A 15,729-nucleotide genomic window follows, 5' to 3' on the forward strand; every position below is an offset into this window, starting at 1 on the left:
TGAAGCCTTTCTTGGTCCCTGCCAGTGCCCTCCCTCCTTACACTATCTTGTATTTATTCTGCACATGCTTCGATATGTAACCTCTCCTAATAGAATGCAAAATCCATGAGAAAAGAGAATATTTCATTTTTGTCTTTGATATTCCCAGCACCTAGCACATAGTAGGCACTTAATAGATGTTTGTTGATTGCTCCAGGAGGTAGAACAAGGAGCAAAGAAGACAGGTTACAGAAGGGAAGCATAAGAATATCTTCCAATTAATTAGACCTGCCCCAAAGTGAATCTGGGTTGTCAATGGGACATTGGATGATCAGCTGTTGGGAGTATTTATTAAAGGTATCTGGGGTCACATATGCCTTGGACTAAATGCACTCTGAAATCTCTTTCAATGCTGAAATTCTATAATTATCTCCTTCATAAAACAATTCTGCTGCTCCTACCAACTTCCATATTTTTGCCAAATGCACTGTCACCTTCTTAATCACCTAGGCTTTTAACCTTGAAGCTTCATTTGACTCTTTTTCTCCTTTACCTTTACATATAACAAGATGACTGGTCCTGTTGAGTCAGTTTTTACAATCTCTCTTTCATTTATCCCCTATTTTCTATTCCCATATTTTCTATTCTATAACCTTTCTAGTTCAGATCCTCATTACCTCCAGCCTGGACTTTGGCAATAGCCACCCAATGGTTCACATTGCCACCATGCCCTCTTCTTTTCAATCTACCATTCTCGTCATGACCAATCTAATTTTCTTGTAGGTAAAATAATGACTGACACCTACTTGGTATAAAACCTTCACTGGTTCCCCATTATTTACAGAATTTTTAAAAAACACTATTAATCTGACCTTCAAGGCTCTCCATAATCTGGCTCCAACCTACCTTTGTAGTCTTATTTCATACCCCTCCCCTTCATGTTTCAATGAAACCAAACCAACTCCTCTGACACTGCTACTGAAATCCTGCTATTTTATTCCCAGGTGGGTCAGATGCTAGCTCCTCCATGAAGCACTTACACATTGAAGCCATCACTTCCTCATCAAATCCTTCAAAACTCTATGACCTCTTGTTAGAGAAATTAATCATATTCTAACTTCAAGTTCTTCATGTATATTTTTATTGCACATTCCTTAAGAACAAGGACTGTTGGGGCAGCGACATGGTGCAGTGAATAGAGCACTGGCCCTGGAGTCAGGAAGACCTGAGTTCAAATATGGCCTCAGATACTTAACACTTACTAGCTGTGTGACCTTGGGCAAGTCATTTAACCCCAATTGCCCAGCCTTCCCCCCTCCAAAACATAAAGCAAAAGAAGAACAAGGACTGTTTCATTCAACTATTTTATCCCCAGTTACTAGCATAACAGGCAATTAATAACACGTGTTGTGTTGAATTGAACTGAATTGAATAGAGTATGTTTTGAAACCTATCATCTGTCACCTTCCTGGAATTCTATCATTAAATATTCAAGCCTGAAGGCTTTTCAGCCTAAGAATCTCAGAATATTAGTACTGGAGGAAACCTTAGAGATGTCCTAATCCAATTCCCACATTTTACAAATGTGTTAACTAAGTCTCAGGAAGGTTAAGCAAGTTATGTAAGACCATGTGGCTAATTAATGGTAGAACTGGGACCAGAGCTCAGATTTTTTTTTTCCTCTTAGCCTAGAACTCACTTTCCTATTCTATACTGCCTGTTATCTTCAGAAGTATGATAGATGAAACCATTGTTCAGTGATCCTCTATCAATGTCAAACATAAAACAAGGAGAAGTAGGCTTTCTAAATAATCCTCAGTCATAAAGAATGTTCTCAGGAGAATCTAAATGGAAGAGGGATTCTTTATGAATGAAGAAATCTTCCAGATGCTCCTGTTTGCTGATAGAACTGTAATAATTGCATTAAATCCTCAAAAAGTTCTGTCAGTCTAGATTTGCACAAAGGGAAAAAATAACAACAAAAATCCACAAACAAAAGAATGAAGAATGCCTGTCTTTCAGACTATGAAAAGACATTCCAATGAGTTTATCCATTGCTATATATGTCTTAGACAGGTACTATGGACAATGACTCAGACCCAGAACCAAAGAGGTTATAATGTCCTCGTAGCCTCATAATATAGTTACATTGTTTTCATATTACATTTATTTTCTATAAGTTCTGCTATATTTGCATGTGTACACTATACTTCTATTATGTACCTATTGTCCCTCAGAGAGAATGTAAACTCCTTGAGAGCAGCAACTTTTATTTTTTCAGTGCTTAGCACAATGCTAGGTGCTTAGTTGTAGGTATTTAATAAACACTTGTTAGTTGAATTATTTAAGAAAGGGAACAGAATTTTCAGTGATCCTTAGGCACCAAAAAACCAAATCTGTTTATACAGATATCCTTCTGATGATGCTTTATGGCTACAAAATCATAGAACACCACATTATCCAAAGAATTTGGATTGTAGCCAACCCAAAGGACAATAATGACCATCACAAATGGCAAAAAGATATCCATGCAATGTATGATTAGAAAAGGAGGCAGGACAGTGAGGTAGTGAGAGATAGGATTATCAGATGGAGAATCCCGGGTCCATTGGTAGTTCTAGAATGTTACAGGATGTAGAGAAAGGCCTCAAACATGTTGGGAATCTCCTCTGGGGAAGATTTATGGGAGGACACAGACAGGAGTTGGCTAAGAAAAGTAGGCATGGATGGGGTGTGGTCTGGTGCACCAGTCGGTGCGATCATAGATGCATTGACGTATTTATTCTAGTTAGGCAGAATTCTGGCAATTATCTGGGAAAAAAAGAATGAGTCATTAATAGTTCCTTTGGGGAAGCAGAAATGCCAGAAGTGGAGGGAAAGGCACTGAATTAGACCCTGGGCCCCACCATAGATATGTGTTGAGGAATTAATTTACCTAAGACCCTTCATCAATTTCACATGTCCATTCAATGATAAACCTCTAGTTTCTACATTAAATTACATTATATTATATAATATCTTATCTCATCTCATATTATTGTTCATAGTATATTCCTAGGTATTATTAGTTTTTTGTTTCTATTCCTATATATTTTAATTCCCTTTTCTTTTAGACATTTGAAGAAATGTTATTAATAGCCCTAGATACCTTCCCCTAGGCAGGAAACTATACTGTTCTTCTGAAAAAAGTGTCTAATGGTGAGATAAGGTGACTTTTCCTTTTGTAAGGACATTGCTGATGGTTAGATCAAGATTTTTTATTCAGTCAAAGAACAAAGGCTATTCAGAAAAATCTCCTTTTCCATGTGGGGAAATGGCTGTGTGAGTGACAGCTCGTAGGATCCATCAGAAGCTAAAGAACAGTTGGATTAAATGTTGTGATCGATTTGAAAATATTAATAGCGATTGTAGGGATATACTCAGCTTGAATATAATGGTGCTACTGTCTATAATGTAGTTTCAATATCTGAGATTTCAAATAGAACTGGCTTCCAAAGAAAGGACTGATTATAGCTCCATTAAGACTTAAAACCATCGGGTTACTAGAGGGGCCATATTTAAATGGGTCAGCATCATTTAAATTACAGACTGCTTGCATTTTTATACAAATTACTTAAGTTTACTCTTGAAGTGTTCCATTTTGAATGCAGATCTATATTTAAACATATTTTCTTTGTTCTTTTCACTCCAGTTTAGTAAATTACTTTTATTTTTAATTATACATGAATTGCCAGCCAGTTGACAAGCATTTATTTCTATAATACATCATATTTACCACCTCCTGTTTCTTTCCTTCTTCCAATTAATTCCCCCTACTCTGATCTAAAGGGGGACAGATGATGGACACATATGCCAGTTCCTCTGGCGAGATCACTCACCAATTCATGGGATTTTTCTACATGTATCTGAGAGTGGCTCACAGCATTTATTCTGTCTGAACACAAGACTATCCCTTCATTTGACTGCTGCTTGTTTAGGACAACTTAACTTCATAGCTGGAATAGACTACTGTGTATATAAAAAAATGCTTGTATACAACATCCGTGAGGGAGTTGGTGCAGATAGCTTCTGCAGTGCCTTCCAGCTGAAAAGCTGTGATCCTCTGATACCCTTCTTTGTATACTTTATTTCATTCCATTGTTCCCAGGACCTTACTGTTCTGATAGAGGAAGAAAAAGCAGCATGCGATATATAGTCGGTTTCTTCATTCTTTTGTCCATAAGTCAGTCAGTCAATAACCATTTGTTAAACACATTCTGTGTGCCAGAAGTGCTGGAGATACAAAGAAAGGCGAGAGACAGTTCCTGCCCTCAAAGATCTCACAGTCTAATTAGGAAAAAAAAACCATGCAAACAACTATGTACAAACAAGTTATAGACAGGATAAATGGGAGATAATCAATAGAGGAAAGCCATTAGCTTTAAGGAGCATCAGGAAAGACTTCTCACAGAAGATAGGATTTTATGTGAAACTTAAAGAAAGCCAATGAAGCCAGGAAGTGAAGATGAGGAGAGGAAGTATTCTAAGTGCGTGGAACAATCAGTGACAATGACTGGAGGAAAGAGATGGAGTGTCCTAAGGAAGGAACAGCCAGGAAGCCAGTGCAGCTGGATCACAGAGTACACAGAATGGAGACTAGTAAAGTAGGAAGGGACTGGGTTGTGAAGGGCTCTGAATGCCAAACAGAGGATTTTATATGTCACTTTTGAGGTGATAGGGAGCCACTGGAGCTCATTGAATGGGGGTGACATGGTCAGATCTAAGCTCGAGAAAGATCCATTTGATAACTGAGTGATGGATGGACTGGAGTGGGGAGAGACTTGTGGCAGGAAGACCATTTGAAAGACTATGGAAAAAAGTCCAGGTGTATGGTTACCAGGGCCTGCCCCATGATGGTGAGATGTTCTGAAGGAAAAAAAACAAGACTTAATTATGTGGGGTGAGAGAATGAGGATAACACCTAGGTTGAGAGTCTGGGGTGACTTGGAGGATGGTGGTGCCTTTGACAGCCATAGGGAACTTCAGAAGTGGGGAGCTCTTGGGGGGAGGGGCAGAGAACAAGTTCAGTTTTAGATATATTGCATTTCAGATATGTAGGGGATATCCAGTTTGAGATGCTTAATGGCAGTTGGAGATGCATATTTGAAGGTTAGGAGAGAAAATAGTAATATGGTAATTATGGGTTTTTTTTAATTTTTAGAATTTTGAGGATTAGTGCCCCAATTTTGAGGGCTACTGCTTTTGTCCAGGGGTTAACAAAGACTAACCTGATCTATGGTTCCACTGGTTGGGATATTTATTAAACTTCCCCCCCTTAAAACTGCTCCTTCTTTTGAGTTCACAATTTCTGCCTAATGCCATGAAATGAAATTCAAACATTTTCTTGGCATTCAAGGCTCTACCTTTCTAATCTTGTCTCATAATTACTCCCCTTCTCTGTCCTCTTTTTTTCCTGAACACTTGGGTTTTCCCACCTCCCATGCCTTTGCTTATGCAGTTTTTTATGCCTGAAATGACTTGTGCCTACCCATTCATTAATGCTTTAATACTTCAATAAATATGATTTCATTGATGTCCTTCCTCTAACAGCAGAGAGCTGTCCATGACTCCTTATCCTGTGTGACCCTGTCCATGACCTTCCACAAATCTTCCAGAAAGGGCTCATCCAATACACTAAACCAGGATTCTAGGCTTTCTAACATTCTGTGGCTACTCATAATGCATCAGTGGGGCTGGCTGTCTGTTGGCACGTGCTCTTGCTTCATGACCAATGTATCTATTTTTTAATGCCTAACTCAAATGCAATTTCCTCCAAGAAACCTTCCTTGATCTCCTTAGTCAGTATTTTATGTTCTGATTTTTCTGTTCTTCCTCATATAATTTCATTTTATGTCTTTTTAATACATTTGTCTTGTACTATTTTGTGTTAAAGTTATGTAAGTATGGGTTATCATCTCCCTTTACAGAAAGGAATCAAATTGACTTTGGGGTCTGGAAGTCTTGGGTTCAAGTCCTTCCTTTGGCATCTACTGGTGGGTGACCCTGGTCAAGTTACTTAACATTTTAGTGTTTCAGGCAACTCTCTAAGACTCAGGTGTTCATGTGACACTCTGCAGTGGCAGCTGAAGTTTATTGACTCCAATGAAATTACAGCTCTACTTAAAAAATATCCCCCTAGATTCAAAGCTCTGTGAAGACAGGGGCTAACTCTTGTTTAAACTGCTTTGTATACAGTAGACACTGCTGAATGTTAACTGAACTACCACATCTTGCAAAAAAAAAAAAAAGACTACTGGCTTTGGGTGTCTGACTTTGGGTATTTCCCTTCTCTGTACGGCAAATACCCTCTATATGCTCTTCTAGGGTATGGAGTCCGGAAAATGGCAATTAATAGATTAATAGAACTGTGGAAGAAAAACTAAGAGGGAGGCAGCCATACTAGCACCTTTACTTAAAAACTGCCTGAGAATAGGCTGCAGAGTCTACTCAGATAATACAGAAATAGCATGCTGATAAATACAGTATGGAGATCTCCAATCTTTTTTTTGTGAATAAGAGTGTTTTTCTGAAATGCTAAGATCCTGGACCAAATCCGCAACTTCCATTCACATGATGATTCAATGGAAATACCTGGAGGATTATAGAAGGAGCGGGTGTTTGGGGGAGGAAGGGAAAAAGAGAGTGACAGACAGAGACAGAGAGAAGACTTTTCACAGCCTTAGGAGGCAGGCACTGTGCTACACACTGGGAATACAAAGTAAAAGCTAACAAGATAGTGCCTACCATCAAGGAGTTTACATTCTGATAGAGGAAGAAAACACATACAGTAGAGCTGGAAAGGTAGGGGGACATGGACAAGGATGGGAGAACCCAGAGAGTAAGTTGAGCTTGAAGTGAGCATGGCTGGGGCCCCTCATGAAATGGCCGTCTGAGGTAGGATCTCAGTGATTTAACATATCGGCTTCCATTATCGACCAGCTGGTTACGATTAACCTGCTGGGGGCCTCTGATCCAGAAGATGTTAAGAATTCCAGCTAGGAGCATGGAGATTTTTAGATGGTAGGTGCTGTAAAAACACCAGATTGCTATCTGCAGGGTTCCTGTAAATTCCTTCTTGATTCACATATCTTGTGACATGTGATAATGTGGCATGGAAGAGACCAAAAATATATTTCAATCATCAGAATGCAAAACGGAAACAGGTGGGAGACTAGAGGGAAAGGGTTCATAGTTTTTCATGCATGGCTTCACTATTGCTTCTTATACCTGGATTGGAAATTGAGGTGGAATAAGGAAGTCTACACCCAAACCCTTCACTCCATATACTTACCAATCCCTAAACATGCCTTGATCCTTCCCATCGCTACATTTGCTTTTGTTAATTTTTCTTCTTGTTCTTCCCCTAACCAAAACCCTACCCACCTTTCTGGGTACAGCTCAACTGGCACTTCTTCCATGAAGGCCTCCCTTACCACCGCCAACTGGAAACCATCTTTCACTGCTTAGAAGTTGGGCTTCGTTGATACCAAACAAATGGCAATTATCATGCACTGACCCGGATAATGGTTTTTCTGTGTCCCTGTTTTATCTCTTCTTCTAGACTAATTACAATTAACCTGCTATAGGTCTCTGATCTAGAAGGTGAAGCCCCACATCTGGGGACTGTATTCCCAAACTTTTATCTCTCTTCCACAGCACTTAGCACAGTACAGTGTGTATACACAGCAGCTACTCAATAAACACTTGTTATTGGGTTTTTTAAACTGGGCTTCCCTTTGTCATCCAGACTGTAGTGGCCATTCATGGGCCAGAGGCCAATACTGGTGGGCAGAGAAGCTTTAAACTGCACTGGTTTTCCAAGCTGGTCCAGTTTACCCCTCCTTAAGCATACTGTTGACCCACTGCCCCTGAAGGCTCAGCTTTAACTCTACTGTAGCTTAGATCTGAACTCAAGTGATCCATCAATTCTCAGCCTAGGCAGTACAGGGACTACTGGCATGTGTCACCACACCCAGCTCTCAATAAACATGAGGATGAAGGAAGGAAGGAAGGAAGGAAGGAAGGAAGGAAGGAAGGAAGGAAGGAAGGAAGGAAGGAAGGAAGGAAGGAAGGAAGGAAGGAAGGAAGGAAGGAAGGAAGGAAGGGAGGGAGGGAGGAAGGAAGGGAGGGAGGGAGGGAGGAAGGGAGGGAAGGGAGGGAGGAAGGAAGGAAGGAAGGAAGGAAGGAGGAAAAGAGGAAAGGAAAAGAGAAGGAAGGGAAGGAGGAAGAAAAGAAAGAAGAGGAAAAAGGAGGGAAGGAGGAATGGAAGTTGACTACTTTTATGAAATATGACAGTGCTAGTGTACCTTACCTGCCATTGGACTAGGACAGAAGAAGTGGTATGAGGCGTCACTGATACACAGCTCGGAGGTTCTCCAGGAACTAGAGATGCATAAGGAGGGAAGCAAACAATAAGAATGATTATATTAGTAGTTCATCTTCTTTTTATTATATGCTTCCCAGTCCTACCTTCCTCAAACTCATTCCTGCAGGGGCTGGCCTATGGCAAGTAGATGTGGCCTGAGCCAGCTCTCAGTAAAACAATAAGTAAAGATTGCCTTGGGTAGTCCTCCCCTTTCAAGACACTTCTTTTCTTCTGTGCCCCTCTCCCCACCAAGAATTCTTCTGGGCTTTCTCTGTCTTCCATCAAAGATTCCTCTTAGGAACATATCTGAGACTGAGTATTTATAAGGCCTAGGTATAACGGAATATGATCATTTCTTTTTTTCCCCAAAAAACAAACACAACAGAATTTTTGCATCCAAATGAGGGATATGGCTTTTAAAGATGTTCCCTAGAGAGGCAGTACTTATTTTAATGATGCTGTTATTCCTCAGAACACATTTAGGAGTGATGTTTGGGAATGGCCTTAAGAATCTACAGCATATTCTGTGCTGTTTGGGGAATCAGAGGACCTGGGTTCTTGGCTACCAGTGTTACTTTGGGCAAATCACTTAACCTCTCTGGGTTTCAGTTTCCTTATTTGTGAAACAAGAAGGTTCAAGTCTTAGTTCCTTTCCAGATGTAAATTTAGCATCTTTGGAGCTTATGAATTGTATCAGCAGTGACAATTCCTTTGTCCTGGGAGGCTGGATTGGAGAGACAATTAAAAAACTGTTCCAAAGGTCTGGGAGATAAGATAGACAGATGATCTAAACAAAGAAATCAGGTTTTGCCATAGAGCAATTCAAATGATTTTTATGTTCTGATTTTTCTGTTCTTCCTCATATAATTTCATTTTATGTCTTTTTAATACATTTGTCTTGTACTATTTTGTGTTAAAGTTATGTAAGTATGGGTTATCATCTCCCTTTACAGAAAGGAATCAAATTGACTTTGGGGTCTGGAAAAATGATTGGCCAGAGAATCAGAAGGCACTGCTCCTTGCCCCCCACCCTTAGCCACCTGTAGAAAGGCTGTCTCTCTTTTTTGAGATCATTCATAACTTTGGGTTAGCTTTTCCTTGGACTTTCAGGAAGGGGATGAAAGGGATTTGTCTCCATTCCTTACCTTACGAGAGAGAGAGAGAGAGAGAGAGAGAGAGAGAGAGAGAGAGAGAGAGAGAGAGAGAGAGAGAGAGAGAGAGAAGATCTTCCTGACTCTGTGGCCAGCCAACTTTAATGTGAACCTTCTAGAGAGACCAAATAACCAAAGAGTAATTTAGTTGAACACATTCTTTAGCAGGCCAGAGTATATATAGGCCCCCAGGGAATGGGGCTGGAACATATTCCTGGATCCATAGGAAATGCAGCAGAACAATCTAGCTACAAGATGAATTTCAAAGACTTACAGCCTAAGCTGACTTTGATGGACGACAATCCTATGTAAGTATGTATAAGTATATAAGAATGTATAAGTTCTGAAAAGTACATTGAAAAGCAAAAATCTCCTTTCTCATTGTAGTCACACCTGGTATATGTTAATGTGAAAATAAGTTGACTACATGTTCTTTCTCCCAGGCATATTTATAGTTTAGGCCTCATTTCTAACAGTGGAACAAAAGCCCTTTCTGTCCAGCTCCTAATGGGAGAGCGTTATCTTTATCTTTAGATAAAGTCTAAATATCTATCTGGAGAAAGTGTTATCTTCTATCTTTGATAAGGGAGCCTCCCTTTGAAATCACACATTATAGGGAACAGACCACATGCTGAATTAAACCTGCCTCAAACACTTATTAGCCATGTAATCAGGGCAAGTCACTAAAACTTTTTGAATCTCAGTTTCCTCATCTATAAAATGGGGATAATAGCCCCTGCTCCACAATGTTATTGTGAGGATCAATTGAAATTCTATCTCCCTATTTATCTATCAGTCTTTTTACCTAATCTTTTATTGGTTGATTTTTTGCTTTGCAAAACCTAAAGTGCTATATACCCAAGGGCTAAAATGATGAGGCATTGGGTGGGGTGGAAAGAAAGTCATTCTTGGAACCAGGAAGAGCTGAATTAAAGTCCCACTTTCTGATAGGTACTGGTTATGTGGTCTGAGCAAGTCACTTAAACTCCGCCCTCTAGACAACACTCAAAGATTATAATTTGCTAAACTGAATTAGTAAAGTCAACTCACTTGAGAGTTCCCTCTATCAATGGAATCACAGGCCCAGTCCCTATCCTGTCCCTGGAATGGATGGGGTGCTTGTGTGCTTATGCTTAGACCCCAATTCCAAGATCACAATTCTTCCTAGCTTCAAAACACTATCCCTGACAGTTTTCTCCCCAGTCTAAGGACATTGTGCCTAGCAATTATTCATGAGTGGACCCCAGTAAGACAAACTACCTTTCCCCATCACAAGAACAAGCTGACCTCTGAAGAAATTCTCTTGTAAAAACAGGACTCCCATGTAACCACAGAATCATCATGTATTGATTCCAAAAGTTATCATATTTAATCCAGAGGTCAAGCTATAGACATCAACTCTCAAAGCTATCTTGCTACAGGTGTAACAGACTGAAAATACACCCCTGAGAAACCCTTTCCCCTGGTTTCCAGTAGTGAATGAGGCCTGTGACCAAGGTGGTAAGTTATCACCTAATTAGCCTGAGTCCGTGAATTCATTCCAGATGGCCCTGTCCAGTACTCCAGTCTTGGGGGGTGGGGGGAGTCCATGAACCCCTTAAATCACATCAGGATGATGACAATGCCTTATTAGGGCAGCCCTGTGCATGCCTCAAGAAATAGCCATGCTAAGGATTTGATGACCAAGAGTCTTGGCTGCAGGATTAGCTTGAAAAGGAAAAAAAAATTCTAGAACATTTTTCCAGCTTTAGGAATGAGGCAGGGAAAGAAAAGGAAAGGAAGCTACTCTATTCCTTTTTGCTTCTGGTGTCCCAAACATAGGCATAGAACCCAGAAGGCCATAGGTATCAGCAAGGCCCCTGTGATCACACAGATTCTTTCCTCAACCCCCTTCTCCCTTTCCCCAAAGCACACATCTTATTCTGAGGAAGGGAATGGATGGATAGAGGCTCCACCAGAGAATACCTATTTCCTTGTTTGAAGAGGAAGAGAAGACATGACACTCATTCCCCCTGTCATAACTGAGAGGCAACATGGTGTAGTGGCTAGATCACTGGGTTTGGAAGGGTTCAAATCATGCCTCAGATAATTAATCTTTCTGTTACCATAAACATCTCACTGAACTTCTTTCAGACTCAGTTTTCTCACCTGAAAAGTGAGGGGACTTGATTGGGTGATTTGTAAGGTCCTTTCCCAGTTTCACATCGATGATTCTGTGACCAGGAGGAAGAGCTGCAGGCTGGAAGGGCTGTGCTTAAGCAGCTGTGCTGACAGTCTTTCTGACCCAACACATCCCCCTTCCCCATCATGGCTGCCTCGACTTTAAAGCTTCCCTACCTTCTGAGCAGCCCCCAACATTAGCTGGTGTTGGTAAAATCACTGGGGTTAAAAAAAACTGCCCTATGTAATAACCACTGTTATTAGAGGGCCCCCTCTTTTCTTTCCTGTCCACTGTTCAATTTCCAGTATTTCCTATTGAGCATAAAGATAGCTCACCCCAACCGAAGAACAGGGAAACCAAATCTTATCAGAGGCACACAGCCCTCTGCCGTGTAATGCTCTGCTGGGAACCCTGGGTTTGTTCAGCAAAATAATCTCTGCACATTGCTAAGGAAGTTTTTACAGTGTCAAACCCTTTGCTGTTCTGTAAGGAGGTCAATGGAGCTCTGGAGTTTGAGAAGCTAAAACTTCGACTTTATAAAACACCAAATTTTAGATTTGGGATCATGGTGAAGAGGTTACCCATAAAGAGGGTTAGGGCTGCTCTGGAAACCCCAAAACACCAACACACCAGGTCTTGCTGAACGAATTCGACTCAAGTCTTCTCTCAGCCAAAGAAAAGTAAAGTTTATTAAATGTTCGCTTGTATTGGACACAGAGAAGTGTGTGCTAGAAAATTCTATGGCGCTCTCCCCCCATATGGTGTGAGATGGGATCTTATATACAGAAGGTTGTGGGAGGAATCTAGGGGTGATCTAGAGGAGGAGTTTGGGGAGGGTCTTCAGGAGAAGTCAGATGAAGTCAATGAATGTTTAAGGGTGAGAATTTGCTGGAGACTACCTGGGGTCACAGACCATGGTGGGCTAGGCCAGTTCAAGGGTGGATTGATATTTTGATAGGCTCAGGGGTGGGAAGTAGATGGGCAATGAAGGGCTAGGCTAAGTAACAGAGGTCTGGTCCCAGCCACAATGTAAGGCTTATGGCCTCATGCAAATGCCTCATCAAATGGGACAATTTAATCAGAGTTCAAAGCGGGGTTCCCAGAGCCTGTACCTCAAAGGTTCAAGGAGAGCTCAAGGGGGTTCCCAGAGCCTGCACCTCATCAATGGGGTGAGCTGGTGTAATGGCAAGCTTGCTATTACAGGTGGCTAGAAAGGAGTTTGTTTTTCAGATGGTTACCCTGGTGCTTTAATTGAAATGCTAGCATTTGGTGAAGGAGGAAGGGTGGTGAATCAGGACAGAAGAGGCTTTGGATTATTATTAAGTGCTGCTGGATGTAAGAACTGCTCTGACTTTCATCCCTAGGAACTTAGCTGTCTTCTGATGCATGATACCCATCCTTCTTCTTTGGGTCTAACAGGCTTGCTATCACCACACTGGACATATTTGATGGAGTTATCTCCCAGTCTCACTTCATGCCTGGCAGGATCATGTCATACAAAATGACAATGAATCTTCAGGCCTAACTCTTCTGATGTGGAGAAAGGGGAAAAAACCTACCTAAAGCTTTTAGAGAGTCTCATTTTTGTCTTTGAAGCATTTCAATCATTTATCTGTGCTAGGACTGAAAGTGGATTGTGAATGAAAACAACTGAAGAAATTTCTTCAAACACAGCCCACCCCGCTGCATTCATTTTTAATGATTCTCTGTAAATTATTCAACTTCTGGAATGATAATGGATCGTAGAGATTTTGGAAGCCAATCAAAGAAACTTTAATTCCATTTGGAGCCCTTGAAGGGTTGATTTATGACCACAGGGAACATGAGGATACTCCAAGCTGCCTGTCATTAATTGGATTCAGCTCTTTACCATCTTGTTCCCTATGAAAAGAGCTATGGGAGACCTTTTCCCTGCTCAGGTGCAAAGTAGAATAAAATCTTCAGGAGTAAGTGTTTCAGAGCTCCCGAAAAAGCATCTGGAATGAATGGTAACGATTCCCCAGCCGGGTTTCCAGACAGTGCACTGACCCCAGCTTTCTTACCATCTTGTAGTGTGGTTACTGCCTCTGTCTCAGCACTGAAGTCACTGTCTCCAATGTCGTTGGTTGCTTTCAGGCGGAGCTTGTAGGAGGTGAAGGGATTCAATCTGTATAAAGTTAGCAGAGTCAGAGTGAATTCTTGAAGCATCTTCAGACCATTTTTGGTTTTTTTGTTTTTATTAGGGATCCACCCAAAACAAATCCTATTCAGACCTAACTGAAAGAAGCATTAATATCTCAGTCCAATCTGGCATTTTATATACCTAGTGTCTTATGGGATAAAAGGGTTAGCCTGAGGGGAGAAAGGGAGTTTGTCTTTCCTTTGCCTAAAGGTTGCTTCCTTAAATTCTTGATCTGGTGATTGCCTTAGAGGAATTATATTTTAGATACTATTTTTTATTCTTAAATTGTGTGATCCTAATGTTTAATTGTTGAAATAGTTTTAAAATGGATTTTATGTTTCACAAATGCCATAAAGGGGGAAAACCTGCATTTAAAGAAAAAAAAATAACCTTGAACTAGCTAGACTAAGTCAAATTGTCTTAGTCCACAATTGTTGGAGAGGGAATTCTTGTTCAGACATGGATTGGACTAGATGGTCTCAAAGGTCCCTTTGCACTTTGAAATTCTGATTCTGTGTCTATAAAGAAGATTGAAGCCATCCAAAGTGAAATCTCTTTAACTTCCCTACTCTCAATTCTATCTCTCTCTATTTTTTTTTTTAAATTCCATTACCCCCTTCATTCCTGTCTCAGAACTAAAGCCATACTTTCTTAGCTAAGGCTTCACTCACATCCTTGCTCTTGGTCCTGTTTCTTCCTGTTTCTCCTGAGACATTGTAGTATGGTGGAAAGGAAAGCCTTTGGAATCAGAAGACCCAGGTTCAAATCCTACCTCTGTCCCTTTAGGGCAACTTACTGAATTTCTCTGACCCTCCGTTTCTTCCTCTGTACAATAAGGAAGATGGGCTAGAATCCTCTAGGATCCCTTTTAGCTTTAAATGTATGATCTTATCAAGATCTCTCCTTGAAACTTAGATCTCCCTCAGCTTTCAAGATACTGTAGTATCCTTGTTCTCCTTCTGTCTTCCTAATGATCCTTTGTCTCCTTTTTTGGATAATTTGGGGTTAAGTGACTTGCCCAGAGTCACACAGTTAGTAAATGTCTAAGGCTGGATTTGATTTCAAGTTCTTCTGACTCCAGGGCTGGTGCTCTATCCTCTGCACTGCCTAGATGCCCCTCCTTCATCTCTTTGTCTTTGTCTCTTATCCATTACAAAGAGTTGTCCAAGATGCTCTCTGAATCCCTCTTTTCCTTTTCTACACATCCTTTGTCATCATATTCCATAGTTTCAGTGGTCACCTCCATGTACATGACTCTCGAATCTTTCTTCAACTCCATTTTCTCCCCCAAGTATCAATAATATATCCTATAAACAGTTCAAATACAACATTTCAACTCATTTAAACCAAACTCATCATTTTCCTCACCAAACTATCATATGTTCTTGGCTTTCCTATTTCTAATCATGGCACTATAATTTTTACCAGTTAATCTAGGCTAAAAACTTTGGAGTTATCTTTGACTCCTACTTTATCCCTTCATACTATCTAATATTTTGCCAAATTTCATTGAATTGCCACTAGGAATTAGCTCAAATCCATCCCATCCTTCCATCCCATAGCAATCACCTCATCTCAAGACATTATGCCTTCTCATCTACATTACTGACCTCTCCATCTATAACCTCTCCCCCTCCAAGCCATCCTTTGCATAATTAGTTTTATCAAACTCCTTCAATGTCTCCCCTGTGCCTGTAGAATAAAGATCATACTCTTGAGCATGAGCTTCAAGGCCCCAACCTATCTTCCCTCTCATTTTCCACCAGTGCCTCCCATGGTCTATACTTTCCAACTAAAGAAAACTAGAGTAGTCTCCAAATATTCTCTGCTTTTTTGCTCTGTACTGTCTTCTTCTTGAATTAGTACCTGCTGA

The 15,729-nt window shown here is 40.6% G+C and overlaps 1 protein-coding gene across 1 annotated transcript in view; it reads right to left on the minus strand.

The window, feature by feature from the left end:
- Positions 1-15,729, minus strand: part of SDK1 (sidekick cell adhesion molecule 1) — a 1,154,843-nt gene that overhangs the window by 126,943 nt on the left and 1,012,171 nt on the right. Inside the window, exons 34-35 of the mRNA XM_069084769.1 lie at positions 13,738-13,841; positions 8,330-8,400 (exon numbers count right to left, since the gene is read on the minus strand). Coding sequence (XP_068940870.1) covers positions 8,330-8,400; positions 13,738-13,841 — 175 coding nt within the window. The remainder of the gene's footprint in view (positions 1-8,329; positions 8,401-13,737; positions 13,842-15,729) is intronic.

This window comes from Petaurus breviceps, unplaced genomic scaffold (genome assembly GCF_028583685.1).
Source record: "Petaurus breviceps papuanus isolate PSGF00001 unplaced genomic scaffold, PetGlider_PUasm1.0 175, whole genome shotgun sequence".
Taxonomy (NCBI): domain Eukaryota; kingdom Metazoa; phylum Chordata; class Mammalia; order Diprotodontia; family Petauridae; genus Petaurus; species Petaurus breviceps.